The 20,947-nt window shown below is 43.6% G+C and overlaps 1 protein-coding gene across 9 annotated transcripts in view; it reads right to left on the bottom strand.

Moving 5' to 3' along the window:
- The window catches only part of kiaa0825 (KIAA0825 ortholog), a 112,986-nt gene that overhangs the window by 8,160 nt on the left and 83,879 nt on the right, over window positions 1-20,947 (bottom strand). Inside the window, exon 23 of one of the 9 annotated variants that reach the window (XR_003462275.1) lies at window positions 6,894-6,984. The exons of 5 other annotated variants lie outside the window; for them this stretch is intronic. Coding sequence is in view for 2 of the 4 variants with exons in the window: in XM_027277863.1 (XP_027133664.1) it covers window positions 1,303-1,390 (88 nt within the window). In the remaining 2 variants the exon portion in view is untranslated. Of the gene's footprint in view, window positions 1-727; window positions 817-1,287; window positions 1,391-6,893; window positions 6,985-18,822; window positions 18,860-20,947 lie in introns of those variants that run through there. 3 more of the 9 variants (XR_003462273.1, XM_027277863.1, XM_027277865.1) reach the window with 3 other exon arrangements.

Below are 20,947 nucleotides of genomic sequence, written 5' to 3'. Positions count from 1 at the left end.
AATTTTGTGTTCATGCAAGATGCCATTTTGTTATTTGGGAAGAATATGACTGTGTGTTCACATCATGTGACCACATATTTCAAATCCCTCTGCACGGCTGTTTCTAGCTCCTCACTATTCTCTCCAGTCATCCAGGGGGAAAGTTTGTGTAAATTTGCAGTGGCTTAATTACTGAATAATTTAGAACATGCTCCAAATTAATGTAGACATTTCCATATTAATGTGTTTGCCCACCGATTCCACGTTTATTTGTACTGCGGACAGGAGGGTAGCAATTATCACAGCATATCATAGCAGTTGTGCCGGTATTTCAGACATCATTAGGCTGCTTGTCCACCACAGTGTGACTGTGAGTACCGGTCTATTGGACACAGTTTGGTACATTCCTCAAATAGGCTCGCTGTGCTTCTGTTGGGTAAGATCTATCACATCTTGCTCTGGGGAGAAAAAGGTGAGGGGTCTTGTTTGTATTTGACAAGGTGAGGTCCAATTTAGAAACCTTGCTGTTTGTGAATGCATTATTACATGCAGACAACAGCAAATAACCAAACACCTGCCAAGTCTACACAGCCAGCGTCTGCTGGTCAGTGCAGCGCAGTGGCTGACTGCTCCACATAGACGCTGAGTTCTGCACATGTCCCAGGAGGTTGACAGCTCTCTGCTCCTCTTATCTCCCCTCCTCCTCCTCACCACCACCACCCCCTTTTCCCCCCGCACCTTACCTCACCTTTTCTTTTCTTTTCTTTTCTTCCCTCCTCAGTCTCCCGACTGTTTGGCTCTTGTTAGGAGCTTGGCTGAGCAGGCTGGCACCTTTCACTGAAACAGCACCCAAGAGGAGGTTGTGACACGGAGAAACGCGAGCATGTGTATGTGCTTATGTGTGTGTGTGTGTGTGTGTGTGTGTGACCTCTCTCACTTGAGCTACTGTAAATCATTACAGCAAGGCCCTTAGTTAAGGGAGCCAACCACCTTGGCACCTTTCAGCCTTGTCCTGTGTATGCCTGACAACTGCCTGACACTGCCTCTCAAAAACAATTATTTCCAAAAGGAACCAAGAAGTAAGTCCAAATAAATCTCAACTTTTCCATTCCATCTGATCAACATTCGTGTGTTTACATATTGCATCACTGATGTTGTTCTTTTCACAGGAGTCAAATGCTACCTTGCATGTCTATCCGAGTATGACAACCTACTCTCATCTACCCTATATGCCACGACCGCCCTCTTCCTCCTTCTATCACCTTCTTCGTGTATGTTACCGCAGTAACGAGGGGAGGCTAAGTTAGTTGGGCAGTCAGTAAGTCAGTCAGTCAGCCTGGCAGGCAGGTACCTGCTAACAGCTCCAGTGTGCCCACAGGTCCCTGGGATCAAAAATCTCAGCAGAGGCAATCTGTCTTCCACCATGAGCCAAAGAGAGAGACGGGTAGGGGGCGAGAAACAGACAGAGAGAAAGAGATAGCAGCAGGAGAAGGAAAGAGAGGCTTTTACTTTGGACGAAGATAGACCAAAAAATAAATAAATAAATGCACGCAGACAAATAAATGTACATGTACTTAATGTAACTACAAATCATAATACACAAGATGAAATGATACTAAGGAAGACAAAGCCCCAACACAAACCCCTGCCTTGGTCCCAGCTGTTTCTCTGATTACTCCTCAGCTTCTCATAATGCTTCCAGTCTATTTCAAGCGGTGTGTCTCCACTCACTCCCTCATCAGTTCATCAAGTTTCCCATGACGATCTCAACGTGATTTGTTTCTGAATAACCTGAGAGCTTTTTCATCGTAGCCTACAAGCAATGTCCAGCTTCCAGTTCCATCTTCTGCCTTCCCCTGTAGCCCACCACCACCACCACCACCACACATTCACCTGTGTCCGGCCCAACATTATGCGTTACCTCACCAGTCCAACCTCCTCTGTCACCAGATGATCCGCATGCCCTTAACTTTCTTAACAGGAATAATCATTAACGCCTACCATAACACGCCATCTCCCTCTGTGTCTTCTGTCTGCATCTGGGTCTACTCCTTTAAACCTTGTCACCAAATGCATGCGATATCACCCATGAATTAATGAACAAAGATGATTCAGATAAACAGTCGGTAGCTTTAGATTTTACCCTCACACACACACAAGCACAAACACTGAGAACAAGAATTCACTCATGCTATCTCCCCACTGAACAGCATACAGAGGGGGAAAAAAAAAAGATTTCACCTCAATCTTCTACCAGGAAATAGCCTATTACTTATTCAGTACTTTTTTCTTTGTCATTTGTGCATATATAAACTGTGAAATCTACTAAGGAGCGCTGAGGGTTGAGAAACTGCGACTTGCTCTCAGACAAAGGCCTCGCTCTCAGACATTGATCTGGCAAAACTTCTATTCAAACCCAGCTATATATCATTTCCATAGCCACTATGAATAAATTGCATATTTCAGCATATTCTACTTTTTTTTTTATGGATTATGTAGTGCCTTAGTTGGGTAAGTTGCTAGTATGGTTCATTTCACGCTGAGAGATGGAGCTGAAGAACAAGCAGATACATTGGAATAAGTTACGGTAATAGTGACAGTTTTTTGGGATATAAAATAAGTGCAATCTTGGATTGCACACATAATTAAAGGTGGGGTATGCGATTCTAATCCAATGCATGTTTTTTTTGCATGTCTCAGCTGTGCACTGAAGAAAAAAATCTGGTGTTTGTACACAGCCCTGACAGCTCGATTCTATCGAGCACGGCTACGACGCGTTCTGGCTGCGGAGCTGATCGGAAGCGGATGTTCTAGACAATGCTTGTGATTCCACCAGAAGCGCAGCTGCGTGTTTCAGAAGCCTCTCTCTCGGTTCTGCTCTATGGAGAATGTGTGGTCGGGGTATTTCCGATGGAAGCAACAACCGGCCTCGTCGAGCAGAGCGACTCGAGCTGGCAGGAGGTCAGACACAGAAATGGCATTGAGAAATCTGGTTAATTTTCAAAATAAAACACCCCACTTACCCAATGTAGAAGCAAATAAACCAAACGAATTGACTGATTTCTGAGCTAGTTAACCAAGCCTGGTGGGCAAACGTTTAGTTTCTGAAACACTCCTGGTGTGCAGGATGGACCGAATCAGAGTTGCAGACGTTACATCATAAAGCCCTGCGGTGGAATCAAGGCATTGCTCTGGAAATGAGTAACAAACTGGAGACAGGAGAAAAAAAAGGGTCAGTCTTGCCCACAGACATTCGGCTTGGAGTGAGTGTGCTCGCTCTGGGAAACCGCCTCGTCCTCTCTGCATGTTTGCATCGCAGCAGTAACTGTAGCGACAGTTTGCTAACACGACTCGCTGTGTCTTTTTTCACTCTACACGATGGTATTTGTCATGGTGCTGGATTTATTCAGAACTTGAATACCCCGCCTTTAAGCTTCATCAGGTGCAGTGTTCCTGCTGCAGTGCAGAAACTGAAGCATTACTGTTATAAAAATTAGGATTATACTTGGGTTCAGATGTTTTAACTCATATAGTGTGTGTATGTTTCCTGTTTTTTGCATGTCTCGTGCACTTCTCTTATTTTGGACTGTGTTTTACTGAGGATGGCAGGGAGAGATAATTATAAATCAGTAGTTCAAGGACAGGAGAGACAAGGACATGAGAAACAGGCCTGGGAAGTAGAAGAGACAAGGATGTGAGAGACAGGCCTGAGAAGTGTCATTTTGGACAAGAAACATAATGTTCATTACTGAGCAGAAAACCAAAAAAGGAAATTGCCAGTGGGGAGGTGTCCGAGACAGCCCATTTTAAGAAAATTGTATAAAAACCAACTGTTAGAGCTCCTCAGGGAGCCTTTTCTCTGTAACCCCTTTTGTGTGTTGCACTGTTAAACACTCCTTCTTGTACAAGAATAATAAATTCAACTTAAACTTTGATACTTTGAATCCAGTCCTCCTTATTCAAGGGTTCTTCTTTTAAAAATTCCCATAACAATGACCTACTCACAGATAAACACAGATACATTCATGCATGCTGTAATGTTACTGCTTAGAAATGCATTGATAAATACTTTTCATTTGATTGCATCCAATACTTAGTTAGTCAATAGTTGGCCAGTGTGGTGAAATTAGAGCAGCTAACTGACACCAGTTGGTGTGGATATCCTCACTGAAGGCCGTACTGTAAATACAGCAGTGTTCAGGCTCCGTTTATAATGACATTATTAGCAATGGGCTCCCATGGTTTTGCTGGGCCTGCATTGAACTGATTACTCTATTAGACATTGATCTCCCCTTTCTGTGTGTGTGTGTGTTTGTGTGCCTCAGTCTGTGGTTGGGGGTGCTCTGTTATTGTGTATCAGATCGGGGCCTTGTTCTCTTACCATTTCAAACAGTTCATTTTCTACCATGCTAATGGCAGTTTTAGGGGGTTAAGGAGATAAATAAATCCTGGCTGTCACCTCATTTAAAATCAAATGCCACTTAATTATAGCTGTATGTGTTTTCAAACACTTTGCATAATTTATTGTTCTGCTCCATCCCTAATCTTCAGATCCTTATCGCTCGTGCTCCATTTTACCCCCTCTGTCCTTATAATAAAATTATAATGCTCCCTCTCTCAGTTTTTTTCCTCTTCCTTCTTACTGCCAACAGCAGTGTGAAAGAGATAAGGAAGGCGATGAAAAGACGTTTTTAAGTTGTGCCTCACCTTGTAGGGATTTGATGCTGTAAAGGTCTATTGTCAACTCTGGAGAGCAAACATGCACACACTCGCTCACGCACATACACACAGCCCTCTGGCAGTGTTGCGTTTCTTACAACCCGAAATACAAACATTGTCAAGTTCTGTGAAAAGAACGGGGTAACATCATCATTCATGATTTGGCTGCAAACAAACACATCACAAAAAAACAACTAATGCAAGCATAACAGACTGGATGCTTTTAACCTTTATACATGTGATGTCAGGTTTTCCCTGCACTGCGTGCGTGATGTACAGACACACTTTTATTTCTTTTGCAGCACTAAAAGGGACGGAAAAAAACGAAGCATCCCTGACATGAAGGTACTAGTGCAGTGTAGGTCATAAAGCAAAGTGAGGGGCCACTAAGATGCCACTTTACCGGCTGAGGATGCCATCATCATTAAATGTCAGACCACATGAGTCATTTTCACTCTTTCGAGAGAAAACGGTTAAAGAGTTGGCATCATGTGTCCAGTGACCTTGCCCAAACGTCAATGAGAATTTGCCATGAGATGAAATCGGTGGGCATTTAAGACAGCGGGAGAGAGGCAGAGCATTCAGAAAGGGCCTTCATTAAAATCCATGCAAAATCAAAAAGATTTAAAGCATATATAAAAATCAGATTGATGTCACTCACCAAAAGGAGAGGAATTACAGACATCATCATCATCATGTACCGACAAGACATGGCACAGGGAAAACAGGCAGACTTTTGCACCATTGCAAAGTGAGAATGCACTATAGTCAATAGAGTATACATCTATAACTATACATCCATGATTTCTATCATTCTGTATTCAAAGCGCATGGTGTACTGTATAGCTGCAGCTGTTCAAGGGGGTGGTACAGTAATTGTTCGGGTGTACGCTGGACCAGAAGACAGATTTAATCCTTATAATCAGTGGATTTTGATTCATCAGTGTTTATATCATTCGAGAAAACACAACAAGTAAAGATTTAGTTTAAATCAGCAAACAGAGGCAACGTGTGAAAGTATCATTTTTCACAAACTACTGATTAAAAAAAAAGCAAGAACTGCTGTTGATTCGAAAGCAACGCACATTTTGGTGGCAGATGATCTCATTACTTCTCCACACAGACTACGCAAAACAGAACAGAATAGTTGTAATTCACTGACTAATTCACTTTGGTCACCTTGGGCTTTCTTATAAGTGAAGGATTCTTCAGTGATGGATCCACACACACACAAAGGCACGTAATCTGTAACACCTTGAGCCTCAGTCGGCGTGAACTGGGAGCAGATTGTGTGTGCATACTAAACCAAGACGTGCATTTGGCTTTCCGTACCACAGACTGAGGTAGCTGCTGCAGCGTTACCATAACTAGGTAATGGATGGGAGGAGTATGCAGTTGTGCATCCTCTCTATGGGCCTTCCATCCTGGGCTAGTCGATGGAGCAGACAGCCTGGGCTTAGTATATCACATAGATCCCATAGCTGGACAGCACAGCAGACAGGTACGAGTCAATAGGAAGGTGCTGCTTTTGAATATTCACGTAGCGCTCAGTGGCATGCTGCATATTAATTACACAAAAGTAGAGCTCCGTCTTTGATGCAGATTTGATAAAGATTCCTGGAATGAGAGTGAAAGGAAGAAGCAGTAGGTGTGTGTATGTGTGTGTGTGTGTGTGTGTGTGTGCAGTAGTGGTGATGCTGGCTGCGGGTGAGAGTTGGGGTTGATTGAGTGACTTAACAGCTGGGTCACTTAAACAAACACAATCAATGTCAAGCCGAGTCAATCTGGGTTCACAACACAAACTGCATTGCAAACAAACTAATATTGTGTAGTATAAACTTCAGACGGACACTGCGCCATATAATTACAATAAAGCAGATTGCTTAGCCTCAGAAAACCATCAATCATACACAGTACAGCCATTCCAAACATATTCCCTATAGAGAAGCATAAAGATATTGCTATCGAGCTTTCAAAATGTCAGGGCAATGGAAACCCAGGCATTGTGCAATTACATAATGATTATTGCAAAAGTTTCTCCCCCTCACTCAGTGTGGCTGTAATATGCAGTGGATGGCCATGGGGGTTCATTAGTGAGAACAGGCTGCTGTTGAAAAGCTCCAGTTTCACCTCTGATCCCGGCTAATGTGATTTGGACCTGAGCTTGGTAGTGGAGAGATTAGATGCTAGCTCACCTCAGGGTGGGAACCAGAGAAGGAGACATACATCAATGTTGTTTGCTTTCAAACTCAAACGTCTTCTCACCTCTAATTTGCTCTGAAGCATCTGCACAAAAAAAAAAAGTGTGTAGAAAGCATTTGTAGTCTAATTTATTTTGCAGCGACTTGGAGACTCGGTTACGTTTTGGAGAGCGCGATTTGGGCTTTCATAACGAATCAATTGGTTTGTCGTGAGTACGACCGAAGAACCGAGGATCAGCTACGGATGACAACCGTGTTAGCATTCTCCTCTCATTACCTCATGGCTTACCCCCATGGCCCGCACTGCCAGTCGCGATGTCAAGCTACTCCTTCTTTCATTTCCTTTTCATTAAGCCTCTGCTCTCTCTGTCACTTCTTAGCCTCCTCGCCTACAGCCCCTCCACCATCGTCCATATACTCCTTGTGCCCCCTCCACCTCCTCCATTATGTCTCTACCTCTTTCCTTTCCCTCATTCCTCTCTCCCCCTCTCATTAGGTCATAGTTGTGGTGATTTGTCAGAGTGGCTGTGTTGATTAATAGGCCGACGGAGCCCCTATATTTGGGGGCTGTCAGCGGGGCTCCAGAGTGCCAGGGCCGCCCCACTGAGCTCCCTCACCACCCAGGTGGCCCCATTTGGGCTAAATGAGCTGTGAAGGGTCTCGGCTATGCCCGCCTGCCCCACACTAAGACGTTACGCACAAACAGACACACAGGCATAGACACAAAAAGGCACAAACACATGCGGGCGTACATACACAGGCACACACACACACACACACATGCACGCTCACACATCTGAGATGCAAGCGCACACAAGCAGGCACGCTCACGTACTCAACACCCTGGCTCTCACTGCCACGCACCCCTGCGTTCCCACATGATTTGTCACACTCCATCAATAGACAATAAGTTACTGCCACTCTAGCCTGTCAATGGGCCCTGTCTTCGGCAGCAGCAGACCCCTCTATGGTGTCTCCTAGCCTGGGTTGGGGGGGGGGGGAGGGGGGGGTGGAAGAGGAGGAGGAGGGGAAGGGGCTGAGGAAGGGTGGAACAGGAAGAAAGAAAGTGGTGAGCGTGTAGTAGTCGAGTGTGAGGAAGGAGGTGGAATAAAAAAAGAGAGCGGGAGCGAATGAGGGGGAGAAATAGTGCGTGTGAATGTGAGAGAAAGAAAAAATACAGGTAGATGGACAGAGAGAGAGAGAGAGAGAGAGAGGGAGAGGGTGCAGGAGATATTAGACAAATTGCTTCGCTACGCACCCCACATCCCAGTGGCGGGCTTACAGAGTTCGTCCTGACGCACAGGAGAGTAACCAGGTTCAAGAGAGTCTGAGCCCGCATGTGTGTCCGTGCGTGCGTGTGGAGTAACATGGTTCAGCTGCTCCAAGCCAATTGCCATGGCCTTGGAGTCAGAGGCGGGTTGTGTGCATGAATGCGTGTGAATGTGAACGTCCCTCTTTGCAAGATTATTTTTGTCCCCCCCCTCTCCCCAAACTAGGAGGGGGAGACCTTGGTGAATGAGATCATCCTGCCATATTTGCACGCACACACACACTCCCACGAACGCACAAGTACACGCACACACACACACACGCCTCCTCAATGATTCAATCTGATGATGGGTATTGGAGGGGAAACTGGAATCTGTGAAGGTCAGAAAAGTCTGAACAGTAACATCCACCACTGCAGGCTACTGCCACCGTCTCTACTCCTACACTGTCATTACCGCTGGCCGGCTAGCTCTCATTATCAACTTACTTCATCAAATACACTTCATTATCAGCTTGTCCTTAACAGACAGATGGGATGGACCCTCCAGCAAATGACAGAGTAACCGGTATAAAGTGATTCCTTTTAAAGTCTATTCAATGAACGGGTCATAACACATATAGTCCTCTACTATTAGTTTATCTGTGATTTACACTTGATTGGACATCTGGAGGAAGGAAAAAAACTAATATGTTTCTTCAGAAAATACAGTTTAATTGTACCAATGGCTATGCATTATAATTACATCTGAGGTGATTATAGTCATTATGAAGTCGTTATTTCTGAGACTGTTGAACATATGAAAGGCGGATGGATACACTGGCTGAATAGACAGCTGTTACTGAAGATGTAAGTAACAGACAGCCCTATCACGCTGGCAATATGGACGACCATGAAATTAAGACTCAACGTATAGTAATTACAATGACAATGAGCTTTGTTCGACGTGTCAAGTATCAATCTAACACTTGCCAGGCAGCTTTCATATCATAGCTAATAGGCAGTTGGCGGGCCAGGGCCGTTGCCAACCACTGAACCAAACTATTCATAAGCTGGCCCTTGTCATTGTGCTTAGCAGTTGACGTAACAGTAATACACACATCAGCTACATGTGCCCCCATGCAAATGAGTGCATTAGAGCAGACCTCGGAGAGCGGAGCGTGGCCAATAAATCCAGCCGGGGTGAGAAATGTAGCCTTTACCATGCGTGTCCAACCCCATCTATTTAACCTAATTACACACACCATACCAGGTAATAAAAGTCTGCATGCCATCAATTCTGACATCTCATCCAGGGCACTGCAAGGAATGTCTATTAGGATCTATAAATCCTCAGGATAGTGATCTTCTCTAGGTGTAAAGTGTGTGAAAAGGTGTCTCCGTGGGCGGCAGTGTCTTTCCTCTGAATACGAAGTAAGTCAGTATGACTCCTACACACACTTATGACATGTGCACGTATGTGCATGCAGTACTGGAGCACATGGGGGAGTGAACACATCCGGCTGTGTGCAGTTGAGTTGTAAGCCTGCTTCAGGATGCAGCAGGAAAGTGATGAACCCGCCGGTGGAGTTCAGCCATCCTGATTCTCTTTATTGGCTCTAATCCAACGTGAAAAGACAAAACAACAAATAGCTGATTCAGAAAGCAGTAAAACATGCAAGCAGCACTGTTTTTTTTTTTTTTGGGACGGCTGTTTTTTCCTACCCAGGTGTTTCATGTCACCTGCTGACAGGCCTGTCTGTCACGCCGGAGGCCGGGCGGAACGGGGCTGCAGGTACTTTCACTTTCCGACGTCACGCCTTGCGATTGGTTAAAGAAAACAGCGGTGAGTTGCTGAATGGCCACAGTCAGTGTTTTAGCCATAGGCGGCTGGAGATAAATAGATGTGGTCACAGTGGCTTCACTCGCACTCTCCTCGCCTTTGTCTGCAGCACACCTGAGCTACCCGTGGACGTGGATCCAGGAAAGAGAGGATGAAGTGGTAAGGTGAAGCAAAGCAGAAAAGGGAGGATGAAAGACAAATAGCTGAGAGGTGATGAATCCTATTGTTGGACGATGTCTTTGTGAACCATTTCAACTTTTCACCTCTTTGGTAAATTGGTAGAATGAGGATCTGTCATGTTAGAGTGGCAGCATTATTGCTTACATGACTGAGGAGCTCGTTCAGAAAAGGAAATATGAACACAGAGTACAGTGGCTGGCACACTACATTGTTGTTAATAGGGTGCCTGATATTTAGTTAAAACACTGAAACTAAACTTTTTTTCTAATATTCATTAAAGAAGACAAGTTTATATACTTAAATATAACAAATGACGGTAAAGAACACGTTACTAACAGTAAACATTTCAACAACTATAATGAAAAACATGAATACAACCATGCCTATGCTGTATCTCTCCCTCTCTCTCTCTCTCTCTCGCTCTCTGTCTCTCATCATTTTGATGGCACATCACCCACCCAGTCTGCAATTTCCAGCTCCCAGTGAAAAAAAAATAAAGTAAAAGGATCACCACACCTGGATTTCCACTCCGGGATGTCATCCATGGAATTCAGCAGAAAAGCTAATCCATCAAACTGTAAAAAGAACAGTGTGGGTGTGTGTATTTTCTATTAAAAAGGATTACTCTATTACCAAAACAGAGCCTTTTTTGAAAAGCCGGCTCAGAATATACGGTTTGGTAAATTGATTTATGACTGATTTATCTCTTTGTAAGCCTAAGACTGTGTTGGTTTTTGTATAAGTGCGGGCATTGTGTCACAAACAATTCCGGTTTCACATAGCTGGCTAAAAAGATAGTTGAATCCGCAGCGGCTGGTGTCAGAACATCAGGCCGTGGTTGCCCCTTTCACGATAGAAAACACTGAATGCGTGGGATTGATAGAGGAGTTTGGTGCAAGGACGGACCCCTGTGTCACTACACTTTGGGCTTCTTCTGACAAAGGCAAAACCTGAGACACTCCTGCACAAACACATCTGCACAAATACAAAGATTTAAAAACCACTCGCATATAAACAGTATTATTCATGATTATTATACACACTACACACAATGCCGGTTAAATGGTGATTCGCTGTTGGTTTATGAAGATTATGCTCTTCTTCTTCATTCTCACATGTTTGGTGCATTGTGTCGACTCTCCACAGAGCTCCCGGGCTTCAAAGCTACTCCGGTGCAATCGCTGTCTCAGTCACCTATTATAAACAACGCATTTTTAGAGAAAAGGCTGTAATTGTGCAAAGTGTGGCACAAATGGCTTTGTAACATTACTGTATGCCTTTCTTCAATGCAACCCATACACAGGACCCTGAAAGCTCTCGCCAATTGAAGCTCTGCTTTCATCCAGCATAAAAGCTACGTTTGCGATTGAGCTTTGGTGCTATACCTTTCCTCGCCTTTACCCCCCACCCTCTCCGCCTTGTTTCATATGAGTGCACAGCCACAATGGCTTGAGTAATGGGTCCTTTTCCTTGAACAAAATCACAGTTTTTGTGGGTCATCTAGAGGTAACTTTGAGACCCGAACAACTTGAACAGACTACTGCTATTACTAATTCCTTTCTCTCTCTATTGTAATAGCGAAAGCATTTTGCAGTACCTCACAGGCCCCGTCATTTAGCCTCGCTCAACGCAATATACACACATGAGAGAGGAAAACGTAATAGAAAGAGAGAAAAACACACAAGGAAAAACACAGGGGGAGAGAGAGAGAGAGCGAGAACACAGGTCAACCACAGAGCTTTTTCCTTGTTTGAAAATGTCAACATCAAAGAAAAGCGTCTCTCCATCGGTGGGGGCGTACTGGTGGGCCATGGATGTTTCCCTGCTGCAGAATGAATCGGGGTGCAAAGCTAAACCAAGAGAAGTCCAAAATAGCCTGGTGACTGGGTGGTTATGGCCTCACATTTTATATGAGTCTAAACCACATGCTTTTAGTGCCCAGCGGCTGGCCTTGTTTGCTGCATTACACTGTAACTAGGATGTATAGTGGAGAGAAAAAGTGCTGAGTGTTACGGTCGCTCAGAAGTTTTGATTAGAGAGTTACTGCCTTCATTTAAAGTCTTTTAATTTGGCATGTAAATGATATATATTAACTTTTCTCTCACTGCCTTTAACAGCTGCAAATGGACCTGAGACACAGCCAAACTCCCATCATCTCACCTACTGCTGACGTAATAGCCTTTGACACTCACATATAAAACAGTGTTGTGGGTGCGAGCATATATGTGTGTGTGTGTGTGTGTATACGCTTGTGTGTGTTAAGAAGTGGGAGCAGGCTGTAGACAGTGGCCACTGGGAAATCAAGGAGCACTTTGTCATGCATCCTTAAATGTGTGACACTGCGTCTCATGAGACGGCGCCTGATTGGTCTATGAGGCATCGGAGAATGACGGGTGAGTGATGGCCTCGGGGGGATATAGAGTGTGTGTGCAAGTCGTGAGTTGTGTGACGCGTACGTGCGTGTGTGTGTGTGTTGGCTGGGGTTAGAGACACAGGACAGCACGGTGACATGTCTGGGTGGCACCCTGTCAAAACCAGCTGGCAACGTGTCGTAACGCTGCCATCGGGGAGTCATACGCCACTCTAGGTTCAGTTTTCAAGATTCACATCATTTTAACCCATATGTGAACTTCATTCAAACGAACAGAAAAAAATAATCAGCTTTTAACCCACAAATGACTCTTTACACAGTGATTTGTTAAACTAGAGATTTCACTGTGATTCTAATGTAGCTCGTGTTGAATTTTCACATCTTCACATTTAGCCCTTACATGTTGATAATCACTTACAAAGAGCACACACAAGGGGAGTAAGCTCATAATCTCTGACCACCAACATTGAAACCAAAGGAAACTCTGTGACTGCAATGCTTCAGCTGGCAGAAAAGAAATGTTTCTAACAGAATATACACTGATGAAAAAACAGATCAAAAGGAATCTAAAAGGAAAATTGTGATTCTCATAAAAAGGCCTCAATCAAATAGTAAAAAAAGGTGAAAGCAGTTCTGTCCATTAGTTCATCAATATAAAATTCATTTTGAATTCTGATAGACTAGCAGTCAAAATGTTACTTGGTGTTTTAGATGTTTCAGTGCAGTGTTCATGTCTCTTTAGATGACAAAGGACGCCATCAAAACATAGATGTAATGTTAACAATAGCTGTTTTGATGAAATGTTTCAGGATGAATTTCTCCTCAAATGTAGATTGATCATGCATGGTAGAGTCAAAAACACACAAGTAAAACAAGTTGCAGAAAGAAAACGTTTGTGGTATGGCGGTATGTGTGTATAAAATGCCAGTTATACTCTGATCCTAACTCAATTGAAGCATGTTAATTGCTTATAGTTTATAGATTTTTGTGAATGCGGGGAAAATAGAAGCAGCAGCTTCATGCACTACTGTATGAATCATGTGTGACTGCTGTAAAGAAGATCTGAAATCCAAAACCAACAGGGGGCAGGCATAATTACCGAGCATGTCCCTCATATTTACTGTCTCTTAATAAGCCACTGGCATTGAGCAGACAATGGCCTGTCATTTTTTATTTTGCGTTTATTTATACGCCGGTTCGTCGCCGTGTTTTCATCAGCGGATAAGGACGGGCATGGAGTGAGGGAGAGTGTTTAACTTTGTCTTTGCCTGGTCTCTTGGTTCTGATAGATGTTACCAGCTCTTACCACCCGAGAGGTGGAGAGAGGGGTGGGGGGACGACAGAGTGAGAGAGGAGGAGGATTTACGCTGGCACCGCATTTTTGTCCAATTAATAGATTGCCAGTGTGTTGCGTATTTTGCATGACAAAGGAGGGTAATATTAAACTGCCATTTGTAATGAAAATGCACTTTGCAAATTAAAAAGTGCAGAAACCCAATTTTTCCTACCTCTTTAGGAAATAAACAGTCCTTAACCAATTAAAGCGCATTGTAATAATTCCGTGATTTATTGCAGGTTGTTTAACTTTCAAAACTCGGCTAACCTATATTAAGGTCACAATCCATCATGTCTTGCATGGAGTGCTATGGAGTAATGGCTGTTGTATTAGCTGCTTTTGATGATAGTATGAAAGAAGTATTAGCACTTGTCAACAAAACTGCTTACAACATAACATTAGCATGCATGAGCTGCGTCGCCTATTCATTATCTTGGCAGCTCCACACACGCGGTTACTGCCTTATAAAACATTTTGCCGGGCCGAGAGCACACACTCTCTGTTTGGTTTTGTGATAGAGTGGCAACATGCAAACCGTGGGGCGCGCTCTGGTTGCAATGCAAACAGGCACCGGAAAGATGAAACAGTCTCCGTGACACACAAGGGAGGGAGGGAGGAAGAGCAAGGGGAGAAAAGAAGGAATGAGGGATGGTAGGGATAAAGGAGATCACTCTCCATCTTTGCCTTGATCACTCTCCTTCAGTTAAGCTTCGGCTTCTCTGTTATAAACACACCAGAAAATGTCCACCGGCCGACTTGAAGGAGAAAAGGGAGGGAGGACATAGGAGACTAAAGGGTGAGACAGAGTGCAGTGTTATGAAAAAGCTAGCCACTTTTACAGTTCAGCTGAGGCTGAATGATGACTGGCAAGAGAAAGGCAGTGCCAGAAGAGAAATGGAAAGAGGTAGACACAACACAAGCTAAGCTGTGAGGGTAACATTTGGAAGGGCAGCCGAGGCAGATACAATGTGGAAAAAGAGAACGCTTCAGTGGTAAGTAGTGATTTTTGAAAGACAGAAACATGGACGTGATGAGGGGGCTTGAGAGCGAGACAAGGGGTTGAAATAGAGAGAGAGGGGAAAAGAAGGAGAAACAGATGTAAACACACAGAGAAAGAGTTACAGCTGAAGGGCACGGCAGGGTACCAGCCAGAGAGAGAAAGATGCAGAGATGCGGGGCGGTGTGACATGGTGACATTTGCCTCCACAAATGGGCTCTCTGGCTTTAGCCGCACAGTCTGGTGTGATGCCCCCCGACTGTGAGCCAAGAATGCACTTAGCTCAACAAGAGCAAATGAATGGCCCTGTTTTGACTTTTACCATTACACTCCTTCTCCCTGATAGCTGGTGCTGGGCAGAGTGAGTCTTTGTTGGAACACTGGGATCCCTGCATGTTTAAACACCCCTGCACCATGGTCTAATTAGTGTGTTAAATCAATGGGATAATATGTGGACTCAGTATTGGGCTCTTGATTCTGTAGTTCTGATCCAGCTGACTTACTATAGATGGTAGGCAACTGAAAGAAGATAAATATATCAGCATACAGTAACATACTGAACATATCAAACCAACTTTAAGATGAAAAACAGCAAAGCAGATGCTCTTCGAACATAGTATAGATCGTCCTTGGTTCCCTATAGAACGTGCTGTTTACTTCCCATAGAGAGGACTAGGCGCATCTACCCACGGTGAGCCATGCAAACACCTGACAAGCCCACAAACATGTCAACAACAGGCCATTTAGCATCCAAAGCCACCACGCCAGCTATTCAATAGAGCTAATTACATCACTGAGGATTCTCATATCCTAGGGCAGCACTGCTAAACATCAGGCTTATATTATTTATTTAGATTTTCCTGGAAGTCCATTTCAGACACACGTGCTCTACCCTGGGAGGAAAAAAAACACAGAAACAAAAGTGCTAATTCTGTAGCGCTGGCATTAGTTGTTATTTTTTGTGTGTGAATTATTTAATGCTCTTTTGCGTTTCATATTTTTTCTGTTTGAGGAAACCTGAAGTGAAGCGATAAGGTGAAATGCAACTTTCTCCAAACATGTACACATGCTGCTATACAAAGGCACATAGATATCACTGCGTTAATATGTGTACCCATAGATGTGTGTATGCTCAAACGTGGCTGTTTGCACTGAACATTTTGACCAGGCCTGGAGCACAGTCACCATACCATGTGTCTGTCTCTGATCACTCAGTCCCTCGACCTGCTCTGCATGTGTTGATATCTGAATCTCTCTCACTCTCTTTTTTTTTTTCTCTGTAGCTCCAGCTCCCCGATGATTATTCATGTGCGTTTAACTCTCAAACAGCCCCTCATTAACTGTGGCTCACTGGGCCATACGTTGGGCCAAATTACGAAGCTTTGACATACACAAACCAGCAGGGGGGAGGTGGGGGTGGTGGGAGGGAGCTGAGTCGTCGGGGATAAAAGGCCTGGCTCTCTACTTGGTCCTCTCTAACCATAGATAATGGCTGCCAACGTGTCTGTATGGTCTTTTAAAGCAATCAGCACTTTCACTCGGAGGAGGAGGAGGAGGCGGGGGGGCGAAGAAGGGGGAGGGTGAGGAGAGCAGGAGGAGAAGGAGGGGAAAAAGGGAGGTGAAGTGGTAAACAGTGAGTCAGGATTGGACCCCCTACCTATCAAATACACAGATGGGAAAGGTGGGTAAAAAAAGCAAAGTCAAGAATTTGGACAGGTGAAAAGGGATTTCCTGGGTTGATGTACAGCATCGGTGTCAGAGCCAATTAAGGGATTTTATTTTTAATTGATTGGCATCATCTACATAAAACTTGATCCATTCGTGGACCTTTACTGCCAGGTGCACCAGCTGCCAGAAACACATCATTGTGCTGCATTAACAACTTATTCCTAGCAATAAACAAACCACAGCCGGAAGTTTCAATTAATGATAAGCACTGAGAGTTTGTGGTTTGTTGCTGTGCGTCTATACCAGCGACATATCACACGTACTTCTGTTTGGCCAAAAACTCTATCTGAACTTATGGATTTTGTTCATGCTGTGGATGAAGAGAGGCTGTCCCCAACTCCCAGACTTTACGGCCACAACAGATCCAGACTTTCACTGCTCTCTTCATGGATATACAGTCTAAAAAAACTCACTACAGGGTATAAAACACTGTGTGGTACCTGCTGCGATGCAGGCTGTAGTTTCTTTATGCCAGGCTGCTCAGCCATTAAACATATCAAATCTAAACTGAGCCCTAACTACCCTCATTTTAATGTAACCATATTTAAATGCTCTATTTAAACGTGCAATGTGAAGCTGTGTTATGTAAGCTATAAATATAAGATTGGGACTTGGACAGATATTCAATATTAAATGACTCTGACCAAGATAAGTAACAGAAACTCGATTCAGACATCCCTGCTAGAGACTTTTTTTGTGGTTAAATAAGAAAACTAATTAATGAAAGATAGCCTGTGAGTATGTAATACAAGGATACAGAAGAGTTATTGAATTCTAACGGCTAATAAAGTCCACCAAGAGATTAAAAAGAGGCAGAAAATCTAAACGGCAAACAGGGAAAACAGTTGTACAATCAAATTATAGCTCATAAAAGTAGGCATTGAGAAGGCAACAATACTTTCTCTTGCTGCTACAGTTCTAGTCGTATTTGAGTCAAGAGAACAATCAAAACCTCTTTATTCATTAGCAGCTGATGTCCTAATAATAGTGATCACAGTTAAATAGTGGAAAAGTCTAACAATGGATCTTGGTAATAGTCAAATCAGCCCTTAAAGCAACAGAGAAATTAGCCCTCGAATGTGCAATCACCACTACGGCGAGGTGATTAGTCTCTGTCTGACAGCCTACTGTACAATCTACTACACACGCACACAAATACTATAACAGTCAAGTGAAGGATACACAATATTTACATGTAATATGCACAGAAGGTTTTTGATACTTCATGGGGTAATGCAGGCGGGCCGACGCCAAAAAACAAACTGACAAAAAAGAAAAATAGATTTCAACAGCGGTAATGAAAATCATGTAAAAGGCCACGGCTCTGACTATTCAACAGAGCTTACATTGTAAAAGTTTGATGAAATAAACATTGTCAGGCTGAAGTTGAAACCTTGATGTGTGCTGGCCCAAGAGTTTGGCTTGTGTATATTTTTTAGGTCAGATTCTCGACATGATTTGCACGCATCGTACCTAGAAGGCTGATATATTCTGTATACGTAAAATGAAAAAAACAAACAAAACAAAGGCAGAACTCAAAACATAACCAATGTGGGAAATTACATGTTATTTGACTTACATTCACCTATACAAGCAGTTCAGACACTGTGGCTGCATTTAGTCAGTCGCTGATTTTAAATACGACAGAAATTCCTCCGCGCGTCTGTTATCAGCTGCATTCTCGTATACGACGTACCATAATAATGCCAAGCGTGGGAGAACAAGTTTTGAAATGACCTCGAAACATCGACTAAACTCAACGTAGCCATTACAAATCAGCCTTTATTGAACTGCAGGCTGAAAATCACTCATCATTTACTCTCCCTGCACGTAGTTGGGCAATCAAATCAAAATGCGCCCTAATTTGACAGTTGTTATGAGAGTGACCTCAGCATAATGTGAATAACTACCCTTTATTACGGAGAAGAATTGAGACTAATTCTACATACCTTATCACATCTGACGTTGGACCTTAAGGTTTGGGGGTGGGGGGGAGTGTTAGTGCCATATGCTCTGTATATGACAGCTACATCACAGCAGTGTGACAGAAGTGTATACTCCTCATGGGATGGTGACGGGCCCAGTGTGCGTGTGCATGTGTGTGTGTGTGTGTGTGTGTGTGTGAGTATCACAGATGTTGCAGTCTGAGGTCTGGTGCAGATGGCTCTGGGCGTACTTGCCAGTGATCTCTTTCCAGTGAGAAAAAGCACCATCACACACCGCTACCTGGACTCTCTTTAGAGGATAGGAAGTGACATGCTGCAAACACACACACACACACACATCAGGGACACTCACACACACTTTTTTTTACTCTTTTAAACTCTATCAAGGCTTTTCTGAAACCTTCAAAATTTAGCTTTGAATAAAAAAAGTCTTCTATGAATATCATTAGAAGGTCCCTTCTCTTAAAAAAATGTCAATTTCGGTTGCTTCATTTGTGTCTCCAGCCCGAGCTCGGTTGTTTTACTATTTTCCACTTGATGCGATTACATTTCAGACAATAAGACGTCACACTTAATATAAGTGTGGCTCACTCAATAAACACACATTTAAAAGGTTATGTGAGAGAAAGCATTCCCAATTGGTATGCCTCTGATAGATGAGCCCGCTAAATCTGGGTTTCCTTAAACATAGGATAATTGTTACTGTGTGCTCTTCATATTATAATTACATTACACCCTTTATACACACACATGCATGCACACCGGTGGACACATGCACACAGGTTAGGGCAGATGCCAAAGCCACTAAGTCAAATCACAGCCCGAGTGTTTGGAGAGACGGCGTCTTTGTATATGTGTATACACAGACATAGAAACACAGGTCTCTCTCTCTCTCTCTCTCTCTCAATCTTTCCCTTCTCTGTTTGTCAGTGCCTCTGCCTCTCCTTGTTTCCCTCAGTTTCTCTCTGGGTAAAGGTGTCCTCTGGGGGGTAGAAAGGCCTCGGGGGATTTGTCTTAGTGCAGAGTGCCACCTTGTTGTCAAGGCTGCAATGACACATTTCTTTCAAAGCCACTCCTGACAGATACTCACAGAAGAGAAATGTCATTTCATAATGCATTGCAACATCAGTGCAGCGCATGCACAGATCAGTTTCTCTGATATCTATTAAGCCCAAAAGGGGAGGAGGTGGATTGGCCAGGGGCCAGGCAGATTATGACATAAGAGTAAAGTAGCTCAGACACGACCTCCATTACCTCATGGCTTCTCATGCCAGTGGCTGGATCTGCATCTCTGACCTCTCCATCTGTGGCTTTGATGCCTTGACCTGAATTTTATTTAAATGTAATTTTACTGTACACCAATTTGGGGGAGTATTTCTACAGTATGTCGTGTATTTCTACCCTTTAACAGCACATTATTCATGCTTTTATTGACTGTCTACATACAGTATATATTCAAATGTGGTCAAAGATCTACTCTGCAACATTTGAACAGACCTTTCATTTATCATCAAATAAAATATCCTGAATTCTGTATGAGAGTGAAAATTACATTTATAAGAAAATCCCTTAGACCTTCACTACTTTTGCTTACGTGACTTATAAAGCAATTATGTGCAGTGTAAAGGCAGTATCATGAAATAATGATTATAAAACTATTATATAATTCAGTCCTACAAAACTATATATTCATTTGATTCCAGTAATCAGTTAAAGCACAATAGCCTGAAGATGGCGAGACAAATCATGAACTCAGGGTCAAAGTTGAATGTGTATAGTCACGTATGGCAGCATTAGCCTAAGCATCACTGCACTAAAGCTGTCAGGGACAAACAGATAAGAGAGGTCTAGAGGTGCGTAGATGTGTTTATGGCGTAAAATGACCATCATAAAACCCACTTCCTGTTGTGGACAAGAGGGAGGGGACATTCGGATCAGTGTATGTGTTCATTAATGTGTGAGAAGCCAGAATACGGGCAGCAGGGTCCTTGTCACAGCGTTTTACTGGATGAAGAAGTTAATTAAATGAGGAAACGCAGGATGAAAAGACAGAGAAATGGAGGAGAAGTCAGGAAGGACCGAGGGGTGGTTGTTAACAGGACATCTGGCACAAGCTGGTTTCTCTCTGGGAGAAGGAAGAAGGGAGGAGGGGGGGGAGAAAGCAGCCATAAGTACTTGACCTTCCACTTGTCTGACTGGCAAACTCACACACACACACACACACAAACACACACACACACAGAGACACAAAGTCAGACTCTAACAAACACACGCGCGCACATACAGCCACATACATATGCAAAAGTGTACACGTTTTGTGTGTGAACAGGTTTCCCAGCGAGCAGAGAGAAACAGTGTGAAGGTGAACAACATGGCCGGCAGGGTGCTGACACGTCAGAGA

Source organism: Larimichthys crocea, chromosome III, assembly GCF_000972845.2.
Source record: "Larimichthys crocea isolate SSNF chromosome III, L_crocea_2.0, whole genome shotgun sequence".
NCBI lineage: Eukaryota > Metazoa > Chordata > Actinopteri > Sciaenidae > Larimichthys > Larimichthys crocea.
Note: the sequence above shows the minus strand (reverse complement) of the source record. Positions and strands in the feature narration are given on the sequence as shown.